Source organism: Eptatretus burgeri, chromosome 2 (assembly GCF_056783735.1).
Source record: "Eptatretus burgeri isolate ZD-2024b chromosome 2, Ebu_testis_v1, whole genome shotgun sequence".
NCBI classification, from domain to species: domain Eukaryota; kingdom Metazoa; phylum Chordata; class Myxini; order Myxiniformes; family Myxinidae; genus Eptatretus; species Eptatretus burgeri.
In genome coordinates this window covers 32398159-32410598 of record NC_140962.1, presented here as the reverse complement: position 1 = coordinate 32410598, position 12440 = coordinate 32398159, and the positions used below count along the sequence as shown (strand labels likewise).

The 12440-nt window shown below is 43.7% G+C and overlaps 2 protein-coding genes across 2 annotated transcripts in view; one reads left to right on the top strand and one right to left on the bottom strand.

The window, feature by feature from the left end:
- The window catches only part of LOC147031757 (catenin delta-2-like), a 189196-nt gene that overhangs the window by 167303 nt on the left and 9453 nt on the right, over positions 1–12440 (bottom strand). The window lies entirely within an intron of this gene.
- LOC147031758 (uncharacterized) lies at positions 596–8187 on the top strand. Its single transcript, XM_085857948.1, has 4 exons — positions 596–666; positions 4024–4080; positions 6799–6968; positions 7560–8187. The coding sequence occupies exons 1-4, from the start codon at positions 638–640 to the stop codon at positions 7721–7723; spliced, it is 420 nt and encodes a 139-aa protein (XP_085714074.1). The 5' UTR covers positions 596–637; the 3' UTR covers positions 7724–8187.

Genomic DNA, 12440 nt, shown 5'->3' with positions numbered 1-12440 from the left:
AGTGCACTTCTATTGTAAAGTGACTTTCAGCTGAACAGCACAACGTTCAAGCATCGGAGGAGGTGGATTGTGCTCCATCATACTTTTTCACTCCACTGTATATATTTAAATATATACATACATACGGTGTATTAGATATTTATAAAAATTGGATTTTGATGTTACCTGTGACTGTACTATCGACCCCGCATCATGTCCACACGTTGTCAGTGTTTCAACCAATGGCCCAACTGGAGCTCACGCTCTTGAAGCCCCTACTAATCTTAATCGGGACTCATCGTGTGGTATGACGCATAATCCCATAGGATTTGTTTGTTAAAATTGATTTTTTTGCATTTTTAGTTTACTTGGAGTCGAGATGTTGAAAAATGATGGGGTTCAAATTCTCCTGTCCCTAGACCTCATTTTGGAGCCCCACTGTCTTCTTGGAGACACCAAGAAGTTCCTCATCTTCTTGGAGACACCCCCCCCCCCAAATCCGGAACTGAGCTCATGTCTATCTCCATTGATTAGTAGCCAATTTTAGGAATGTTGTTTTCTTTTGAAGAACTTTTGGAAAATGCCAATGCTGTTTTTTTTTTCTGTTTCAGGTGAGACATTCTTATCATCATGTCAAGCAGTGTGGGCATCATATGCAATGAGGGTGCTACCCCAAGCAAGAGACTGGTGAATAACCCAAATATGACTGAACATCGAATTGTTTGCTGTGATGAACGATTATATCTTTGGGTAAACTTGATATGAAACAGTTTAGTGACTGCTTAGCTAGCTTGAGCGAAGCGGAGCACAAATCTATGTGTTATCATTCTGAATGTCAGAAACCCATCGTCAAGAAGGGCAGGAATATAAGGCTCAGAGGTAAACGGATCTGACTGCCCTGCATGTTCCTCTTAAGGGCCTGGACGACCTTCCAGAGCAACTGATTCTTCCCGCCATAAAAGGATAAAAACTACACCAAAGGCGCAGGTGTGTTTGGTCTCGTCCTGCGTATTTTGTCCTAATGATGCTTCAGAACCTCTTCATTGCGTTTTTTCAGACAACATGGGTGAAAACTTCCTGGAGATAAAATGCAAGACTCAACATGACCGTGTAAGAACTTGTGTATCTGAGTTGGAGAGTGCCGGGGATGCTTCTGCTCTTGAAAAGTACTATCATAGGAAATGCTTGCGTTATGCACAGTGCACCTTCACTCCATTAGATTACAGTAATGCCCAGCTCATTCGCTCTGTATGTGATGAACAGCTGCTCCTCTCCATTCAAAACACCCTCTCTGATGATGATGTTATCCAAAACATGGCAGAGGTGAATGATGCATTCTTCTAAATTTTGAAGAGGTATCAGGTAGAGGTTAATGAGACAGAAAACTACCGCAAGAATGTGAAAAAACTGATATCTGAATAGCTTCCTAATGTCCAGTTCATCAAATCGCTACGCAAAAATGAGCCTGACAATCTCGTCCTCCCAACATCAATTTGCATTGCGATGGAACTTCGGTCTGCGATACTGGATAATGATGACACAATTGACCACTTGAAGAGCATGGCAAACATTCTACGAGAGGAGATGATGGAGCACAGAAACTGTGGGTATTTCCAACGGTAGCTTTGAAGACTTCGAGAATCATCTGCTACTCCGGTTCTTCCTTACTCATCTCGTTTTTGGCCATCATGTTCTCAAAGTTTCTGGAATTCGCAATGAAGAAGTAGACAAAGTTGTTGACGTTGCTTGCCAGTTCCTCATCCAAAATACTCGAACTGATCGTCAGGTGAAGTATCAACCAAAGAAGCATGATTGGTTTCAACAAACTATCCAGACACCTCTCTCAATTAGTCTGCCCCATGTCTCTCAAAGAGATTCTATCTTCCTCAAAGACCAAAAGTAGACTGACAACCATGTTCACCCAGGGTTTGCTTGAAAACGTTGCCGATAACAGGGCCTTCAAGGTGGTTGTTGTGCACAGCAAACAGATAATGGGCTACGACGTTGAAGAAGAACATTCACACGAAGAGGCCAATGCGCTTATTCCTCACCAAGTCCTGTCATCTGTAGCCAAGAACACTTGGCGGGAGATATGTGTTTGGATGCCAGACACCAACGTTCTCACACTTCTTCTTGACCTGGTCTCTCATGGACAACTTGGAGCTCTAATTCGCCTCAAGTTCTTGACCGGTCAGGGGACAAAATACAGAGAAATTGATGTGGTAGAGTGAGTGCAAATAATTAGACGTCACAAATGCCAAGGACTCATTGGACTCCACAATTTCACCGGTGCTGACTGGGGTGGGAAATTTGTGGGTATTTCCAAGAAGACCTGGATTGGTGCCTACACGAAGCTTGAAGAAGATGACCCAGCAATCATCTGTTTCAGAGTGCTTGGTGAAGGTCCTATTCCGAGTGTCCTGGTCAATGGCCAATTGTCACCACAGGTCAAGGGTTTGGAGCAGTTCACCTGCCGCGTGTACTGTTCGGCAGGTCCCACAACCCTACCAGCTCTAAGATGGGAAATGTTTAGTTCCATGAACTTGGAGGGAGAGATGCTACCCCTAACCTTGCCCATGACAGTGGGTCAATGAATGTATATGTCACTTTAAAAGTGTCAAAAATGAATTCAGCATCATCAAAAACCCCGAAAACGACTCTAGGATTATGAAAGTAGGTTCACTTTAAGCAGAGCTAGACCCGGGGGGAGGGGGGATGGGGATCATAGGGTGGAAATGACCCCCAGGAAAGGAACCCAGGGCCAGGAAAATTTGAACCCCATCATTTCCCCATAGTTTGACTCCAATTAAATACAGAAAAGCAAAAAAAAACAAAAAACGATATTAGCATGAAAATTCTACGGGAGCTAATTTTAAGAACACTTCATGCCACACTATCAAGAGAATCCTCAGGACTCAAGAGAGGCCCCTATATTCGATGGCATCGGCAGCCTGCTTATCTAGCCGATTATGTCGAGTGACCAGAACACATCCCCGCACTTCGTGTCCAGCATCGAGTTGTGGCATTTACATCTGTTACACCTGTAAGTTGGCCCTCTTGTGTGTCTCACATATACTGTGTTTACTATCATTTAGCTTGTTTCATGACCTGTATTTGATCACATTTTCAGTCAGTTGGTTTGTGTAACGGTCCGTCTGTAATTACGTACACAACACGTAAGAGGGAAAGAGCCGATCATGCTAGTCTGGGTTGGTTGTTGTGATGATATATTGATAGAGGACGCTCGTGGAATCTGGGTTGTATGGTCAGCATTGTGGGCCAAGTGTACGCTACTCTTGAAATTATATAATTTGCCCCAGAATTATCGGCGCACATGTGCAGCAACCCCAAGTAACAACAGTCATTGGGGCAGAGAATATATATCGTGTGTGACAGAGAAGGATGGTAAACTAAAATGGCTCATAAAGCTTCTAAAAGAAGCCAAGAATATTTGGAAAGGTACTTGAGAGAAAGGGGTGTGCCTCTGCACAGCAAGATATTTGGAAAACTCTGATCAACTCGCCCAAAAAAGTTGATGTCATGCAGCCCATACTACAAAAACTCCCGACGATGAGGGCCTGTGCAAAGCCTGTGGACGGGCGCATTCTAACCGACCTCCCCGATCATCCCTGTCAGAAAGTGGACATTGAACCTTGTGGGATTACTTGGTGTGAACATGGCAGGCTTGGTAATTTATTTAAATAGACGTCTGCAATTGGAAAGATGATGATGTCATTACCAAGATTCAGGCAAACTTCCCAGAGGGAGACACTGGTTTGAGTGCTTTATACAGACGGAAAGGTGATATCTGGAGCTTGACAATACACAGGGTCAGTTTAAAATCTATTATTAATCAGGTTTTGGAGTAATTGGGGGGGGGGCTGTATGGGCTGTGAAGGCTGTTAAAAATATATACTTTGTGCTTGGTTTTGGGGGGTCACAAGAGAAAATTATTCTCGTTTTTTGGATCTATTTGTGAAAGAAGCAGCCAATTCGTGTGCGTGCGTGCGTGTGTGCGTGCGTGCGTGCGTGTGTTATCCACAGCCACCATTCACTTGTACTAACAAGAGATGATACGAACTCGACACCTCTCACCCACAGGTATGTTTCGTATTTCCATGAGTCCGATTTTCATTCAGGAACAAAACAATTATAGTTAACCATTCTGAAATTGCCACTCTTTCGTCAAAATGCATAAAATTATGTTTAACAGACAGTTTGAATCACAGATTTTACGTTCGTGCCCAGCAAGCAGAACCTCGGTCACTGTAGACACACACACACACACACACACACACACACACACACACACACACACACACACACACACACACACACACACACACACACACACACACCATGCTTGAAAGGCCAAGTCAGCATTCATACGTCATTTCAAAAGTCACATATTGTTCGCTGTTCCGTAATACACCTGATTGGAACTGAGCCTGACTGTGTACCCGTGTGGCATCTCTTTAACCTGTACTGATGTTGGAGTAAAACATGAAGGTCGGACAAACCATAAAAGTATTATTTTTCAGTTTTTGCAAGGAACGGTTTCGATGAGCAATTAGTAGGAAAGTCGTTCAATCTGATTTGTTTTTTTTATAAGTATTTTATTGATGTCACAGTTGCATTGTAGTTGTGTTGACGTCACAGATAATAATTTTTGGGTTGCAAAAGACGGTTTCTATTCTAAACATGTGGGAAGTATAGAACCTTGGAAACAACCTATTGTATAATCTGTTTACACACCTTGCATGGCAGGTATCATTTGAGTATTTTATAGAATCTGGCAATAATACTTTCCTAATTATTTATTACCTATATTGATGTAATCCCCACATTAAAAAGCAATGAAATGCTGAACCAGCTTGATATATCATCCCACACTTGACCCTCCACCCTCCCCCTGCCCCCCTACCCCTCCTATCCATCCCTCAAAGCCCCTCTCACCTTGTCTGCAATAACAGATGCAATATATAGAGGGCCAAGGAGAGTGAAGGAAACGCTCCCGTTTCAAAACAATATGCTGTTTCCCAAGGGGCGGCACACAGTTCACTGTGTTATTACAAGTGGTTTCTGTTCTGTTGTCAAACCACCGATTCTTTTTCCATATTTGATTTTTTTCAATCGTCGAATGTCACGAATTTGCACTCATTTTGTTTTTAATACAAGAGTTTAAGCTCATGGAGGAGTCGAATGACAAAAGGGCAACAAGTTCACAAGCTACCAAATATTATCAGGGTATGGATAGACAGAAAGAGAAAAGGAGGACGAACACAAAATGAGTGACAATTGCCTGGAGAGGAACAGAATGTGAAAGAATCAGCATTCCCATGGTTGAGTGCACTGGGTAGTGATGGGTAGCACCCTTGAAAAAAACACATGAAGCGAGCAGAATGAGACAACAGACACAGGGAGATACCACGATCGCGAGAATAAGGGGCCAAATGAATGCAGGTTGGCAACCGGTCTGGATTTTGGCAAGGTGAGTCGGTGAGGATTTTTTGATTAATCAAGAAATACCCTATATTTGATTTTCAGATACTTATTTTAAATTAAACTTGTTTCAAATGTCATTTCTTCTCCCCATCATTGCCCTTGGAATTGAAATATATATGTATATACACACACGTTTTTTTTCAAGGAGTGCTTTGATTTGTGGAGGGCCATATAATACCGAAACTCTATCCATATTTGACAAGTCCACCCACAAGGGGGTCTCCACAACTCCAATATGATGTTTTTAGTTTGGCGAGGCAAGAAACAACAATGTGGATTACATGAAGCTCTTGCTCTGAAAATTAGTCATGGTAAGAAAAGAGGTGGCGCACATGGAGCAGACAGATCTCCGCAAACGATTAACATGAAACGCTCCTCACATGAAAGTTTGCGAAATAATAAAATATTTTAATGGGAGGAAGAAATAGAAGAACGATCCGCAAAGTTTTAGTTTGAGTTCATGTTGTGGGAATCACTTTGCAGGAAGGCCACACCATCTTTGTTTTAAACACAGCTCTCGTCACACCTCGTTTCGCCCATTGTGTCTTGACGTGTTGAATATGTGGAACTTCAGCTGAATTTGAAAACCTCGTCCGCCAGACGCCGTGGCTAAACACTCAAGCAACAGGGGTACAACAGGTCACCGTGTTCATTCCAGAGCCTGCATGAGGCATTGCTCCCCACGGCCCATCACAGACTCGAGCGGTAGAATCCTTTATTTCATAAGCGTCATCACACTACATCAACCTCTCAAAATATCAAATTGGGCTTCAATCTATCACTTCATCTCCATTTTCCCCAAACCTCTTTCCCTACCATTGCCCTTGGAATTGAGAATGTTCACATGATGTCTAAATTACACTTCTCTGCTTGGGGTTCCAGACTCCACAGAAACAGACAAAGAAGAGGAAAGGTTTCTAAAACTAATTATTCCCAGGACTTTCACTTGGAGTTCGCAAACCCCCACCTTCACAATGTATTCACATTTTGAGTAAATGTCGAGGCAGTGGTGTCGAAGTAAGTTTGAAAGGATCTGTCCTCGATGGAATTTTGCATGATTGTGTTCTACACATATGTTCTATGTCGTGTAATATGTAGTTATATCGAATAACTAACTCCCCTATCGGCTGGAGTACCCATCTTTCCTGGATGCTGTAGAATGCAAAGCTCTCAAAATCAAAATGGCAGTTCACACAAAGAAGCAGAAGCACAGGGCCTTCTTGTCTTTCATTGCAGTTGGGTTGGTGCAGTTTTCTCTTTCCTCTCCTCTAGTGTTGCTCTGCTCTTTCATCCCTCTGTTCCTCCCCATCGCAGATGTTCCTCCAGCAATCGTGTCCTTGTGAAACTCCCCAAAGAACAGGCTAAATGTTCCACCCACTCGACCTTTCGCCTCTCTTCATTCCCATGTGAAACCACCTTCCTCACGCTGTTCAATACCACTCTTCCCTCTCATGTCTTAAGCTGGCAGTGCACCACAACCTCAGGTAATCCTACACCCATACCTGTGATACTTCCAACAACAAATGATCCACCCACTACAACCCACCACTTTCACGTAGAGATTATTATGTTTCCTTCCCTCCAGTGTCTCTTTTTCCTGTTCGACCATTCCCTTCTTAGATGTGTCCATATTATGTTGTCCCACTTCTCCCCCGTTAGTGCGATGCCTGCTACAGTCTGTTACCTCGCTCTTTTCTGAGCCCAGTTTTATGGACCTGTCTGTTCTTTTTCTAAGATATCATTATGTTAAGTTAAGTTTACATAGCTTGCAGAAAAATAATATTCTTTAGAATCCTAGAAGCTAAGAAGATCGTAAGACAGGATAAAAGGAGTCATAACAGCAACAACAATGAAAAAACAACTTTAAACGGGTAGAAAAAGAAAGAGGATAGAAGGACGAAGGAGAGCATTGAGCCACAAGGCTGTGTTTGTTTTGGACTTACCTTTGGCAGCCATGCTTTGTTTCCGGTGGTTCCTTCCATTTAATTCCGACATCCACAGCGAAGAGGTCGGCAGGTTTTCTTTGTGCGAATCTGTGAAGGTTCTATGACTCACCGATGCTTTTGTCACGACAGCTCAACTCCAACCCGCTGTGTGCTGGTCCATGGAGGAGATTCAGCTCGTCTTCCTACATCTCCCCTTTGACATATTCTTCTCCGCTGACCTCCGTCATCATTGCTACTTGCATTACCTCGACGCCGCCAGTTTGTGTGATTCACATGCCATTTCAAGAAGGTGATTCGCATGCTCACCGGTGCTTACTTTCTGAGCTTATTGTCCATGGAATGTCTCCTCTCCTTCAACCAAATCATCCTTTTCGGCTTGGAGTTCCCATCTTCATCAGCAGAGGTACGGCTGCAACGGCTGAATCGAGTTGTACTCTATGCTTTGATGATTCGTGAATTCACCTTCGGAAGACGATTGAACGACTGCCCGTGTCAGCTTCACTCTTTGTGCACACCCTCCAGACTTTGTCAAGACCAACGAGGCTTGTCACTGACTTTTCACCCATGCATAACTTGCTGGGTTTAATGTGCGAACTGCTTGATCCATCTGATTTTCCATGTAGAGAGTCTTGAGTTGACACGTAGCTGCATTGCTGTTTGTGAAGTTCGTACTTATTTCATTTGGGATTCTTGGGCAAGTCATTTATTGCTACAGTTAATTTATAGTATTGTACTGTGGATTATAAAATAATTCTGTTGACATCACCCTTCTGTCTGCTGTCGTTTGTTGGTCCCACCCCTAAAACAATACCAGGGAACTTTGTTTGTCCCTATTACCTCCACCACCGAATGTGGCATCGAAAATGTCCCATGTGGCAAAGAGAAAACAGTGTCCATGACAACAATTTGTCCTTCATTATAATCAAATGGGATCTTTTTGTGATTTTATTATTGCCAAACCTCAGGAATTTTTCAAGATATCAGATTGAAACGTACACAGCTTATTTGTATGCATGTGCAGTGTATGTGTATACAAACTGGTTAAATAAGTCAAAGGTCAAGGTCAACGATTTCCAAAACATGTAAAACACCTATTAGGCGCAATTAGAAAATGGATCAACCAAATTATTTACAACATTCCATCATGTTCTATGCTTGATAGTTCAAATTTTCCAAAATACCAAATTGCTGCTTCCATGGCAACTAGTGTTTATTTGGATTTTGCAAGTATCGTGCTGTACACAAAATCTTTCTTTTTGTTTGTCCGTCTGTCTGTGAGCAGGATATCTCAAAAGTTAGGTGGACAGGTGGGGGTGTGTGTGACAAGGACGAATGGATGAGATTTTGGTGAAGATCCAAATCCAGATCCGGATGAGGGAGTTTTTTGATTTTTAAAGTGGTTCTTCGCCATCGAGAGATGGGGCCAAAAACAATGTACTATAGCATGATATTTCAAAAGGTTGTGGATAAGTTATGACAATTCCACGAGGTGGATGATTTGGTGAGGTGACAAGAACTGGCCGATTAGATTTTGGTTCAGATCCAGAAACAGATCCAGACCCGGCCGATCAGGGGGATACAAAATGTAAACTGTTCAGCCTGTAGAGTCATGCGCTCTACCGAGTGCCATTCTAATTTATTTTCTGCCGTGACGGCTTCTGGGTTACCGGTGCAGCAGATCGCCATGCCCTGAGGTCGACACGTAATACCAGATAATGTAAATAAAAATAAATAATCTGATTTTTAATGGGTATACTGTGTTATGTTGTCTACCTAACTACCTCCCTAAATCACCTTCCCAAAGGCAGACCAAGTGGTACTGTGCAATGACACCATAAAGGTAGTTGTTGATAGTTCCATGGCAAATTTCTATATCCTGTATTTGTGGATGTAATCAGATTTAATTACACTTGCGTAAACTTGCTTACTTATAATTTGATAAACCTCTAGTAGAAGAAACTGTTCTCCACTCTGATTTTCCTGCAGGAAAATATAGCTTTTTTTAAAAAAAAGAAACACATTAGTTTTTTAATATATATAAATGACGTAACTTATTGTATGAAATAAAGTTTAAAAACAAACAACTTTATCCACTTTTAGCCAAGGTCACTGAGGGGAAACGAAAAATTGTTTGTGGTTTCAAGGAAAGGCCTGAACACGCAGCTAAACAAACTCTCCTCGGATTTTGACCACGTTGGACTCAGAGCTGGGCGACCAAACCACCCACACTATGGACATGCAGGGCGGGAGCGGTTCGAGCTCACATTCCACATGCAGGTGTTTCTTCTGCTTCTCGGAGATCAAAGCCCGAGAGAAGCAGATCCAACAACTCCCGCAATGCCATACCTTAAAACCAACCAAAGAAACCGAGTCAAGACTGTAACTTGCGACCACAAAACAATTCTCCTTTTTTAACTTCAAGTTCAACAAAAACAATAACCTATTTTACTGATATCACTATGATTACTCATATATATAATTAATAATGATGTTGTAGTAGTCGTACTTTTGTGAGAAGAAGAATGACTACAGAGGTCTGTGCTCAGGGAGCAAGAAACCTCAGGCAGGGCAGAAACTCTTTGTTTAGTGTCGCTCACAAAAAACTTCTCATCCACTGCAAGTCCATAGTCAGAACTACAGTCGACAAAAGTAGAGCATTTCAAGAGATAAAGCACTGCCCAGATTTATACAGTGGCCTGCAAAAGCATTCACCCCATACCAATAATGCCACATTTAGATAAATTATGAATTATTTTGCAACAATTTTTCCAAATTAACTTAACAAAATCATCACTGAATAAATCAAACAAAACACTGATATAGTTGATGGAGGTTACATGTTAGGAATATCTGCAAAAACCATGCACAAATCAAAATTCACTCCGTGGGAGTACCTCCTGTGATGCTGCCCTTCGCAGAGCAGGTCACCGGATGACGGAGTTAGGACAAAGCCTTCAGGATCCCCAATCTTTGATGATAGGAGCGGTCAATCTTTGATGAACACCGGTCAATGAGCATATTATGAGACGAAGGATTCGTCACTCCTTGGGTGTCATTTCCCTGGTCTCTGTGTATGCTCCGACTGAAGTGAGTGATCTCACCGTGAAGGATGCATTCTATGCCACGCTCGAGTCTGTGGTTGATCAGTGCCCCAGGCGAGATACTCTTCTAGTCTTGGGGGATTTCACTGCATCAACTGGAACTGAAAGGGATGGTTATGAGATATGTGGTGGTTCCCATGGGTCTGGAACTGTGAACCAGAATAGAACTAAGTTCCTTGACTTTGCAAGAAGTCATGGACAGGGTGGCCGGTTCATGGTTTCAGCGCCCACAAGCTCATCGCTGGACTTGGGATTCCAATGCTGGCAGTGTGGCAAAGGAGATTGACCATGTGCTCGTTCATGGTCACTGGCGGACAATCCAGAACTGCAGGGTCGACCGCAGTGCTCAGTTCCTCAAGACTGGTAAACCAGCTTGTTGTGGCAACTCTGAAGTTGCAGCTTAAATCCAGGAGAATGCTACCATCCCAGCCTAGGCTGGATGTTGGCAAGCACAAGGATGAGAGGGGAGCTGAAGAGTTTGTGAACAGGCTGAGTGGAGATTTGGAGGGTCTGGGTGCTTTGGGGGATCGTGAAGAGTTGTGGAGTGCCTTCAAGACCACCGTCTTTGATGCTGTCAGTGGTTGGCTTGGAACTCACTGGAGGGCGAAGAAGAATTTTGTCTCTCAAGGGACACTGGATACCATTGCCCAGAGTCACAGGGCCAGGCTGAATGGCAGAGCTGAGCTGTTCAGGGAGCTGATGCATAAAACTGTACGTGCACGAAGGGTGGACAAGGAGGCCTATGTGTGAGGAATCTGTGAGGTGGTAGAGCATCACCTGTGGTAAAATGATTCTCGTCCTGCTTACAGGGGAATTCGTGCATTGCGCTCATCCAAGCCCATCGCTCGGTGTACTGCAGCAAGAGCAGAGGGTGGTGGCCTCTTGACAGAGGAGTCCAAAGTGAAGGCCTGCTGGGCCGGTTACTTTGAGCGGCTTTTCCAGGCTGATCTACCAGGTGTTGAGTTGGATGTCAGTGATGTTACAATCCCTATTGCTGACCCTCCAATCAACTGTGGTCCATCTTCGTTTGTCAAAACACAGGATGCAGTGAACCGGTTGAAATGGAGTAAAGCTCCTGGGATCTGTGGCATCCATGCTGAACTTCTCAAGGCTGGTGGAAATCTTGTACTCGTGTCGTTGCAAGCAATTCTGTGCTCTACGTGGAACATAGGCATCATCCCAATCAGCTGGAAGAGGGGCATTGTTGTCCCTCGCTGGAAATGGAATGGTGATCGCCAAGACTGCAACAACTCCCAAGGGGTGGCGCTGCTCTCAGTGCCGGGCAAGGTCTTTGCTCGGATAATTCTTGATAGGGTTCGCCCCCATCTGCTTGAGCACCAGCAGCCAGAGCAGTCAGGTTTTTCACCAAAGAGGTCAACGATTGACCGTATCCTTGCTCTTCGGGTCCTCACCGAACGCAGACAAGAGTTTTGGCAGGGGCTGCTTGCAGCCTATGTTGATCTCTGAAAAAGGTTTGATTCAGTGAATTGGGATGCCCTCTGGAGGATTCTTGGTCTTCGTGGGGTGCCACCAAAACTGATCAATCTGATGTCTGAACTCTACTCTGGTACTGAGAGCGCTGTGAGATGTGGTGATATAATCTCTGACATATTTCCAGTTGTTACTGGAGTTCGTCAGGGGTGTGTACTGGCCCCCACACTTTTCAGCACTTGTTTGGATGGATTCTGGGGAGGATGTCAGAGAGATCAAGCTGTGGTGCATCGTTTGGGAATGTCAAGGTCTTGGACCTTGATTTTGCAGATGATGCAGTCATCTTTGAGGAGACTTTAGATATCCTTTTGGGGGCCCTCGAGGTGCTGAATGAGGAGTCAGAGCCGCTAGGATTATGGGTTTCCTGGGTCAAAACTAAGATCCAGGCTTTCAATGACATCTTGGATACTGCTATCCT

Bases quoted from the DNA above. Each gene is read 5' to 3' on its own strand.
- LOC147031758 (XM_085857948.1), top strand. From the start codon at position 638: ATGAGGGTGCTACCCCAAGCAAGAGACTG. The intron at 667-4,023 runs GTGAATAACCCA...TGTTATCCACAG, and splicing joins CTACCCCAAGCAAGAGACTG to CCACCATTCACTTGTACTAA. The intron at 4,081-6,798 runs GTATGTTTCGTA...TCCCCATCGCAG, and splicing joins TCGACACCTCTCACCCACAG to ATGTTCCTCCAGCAATCGTG.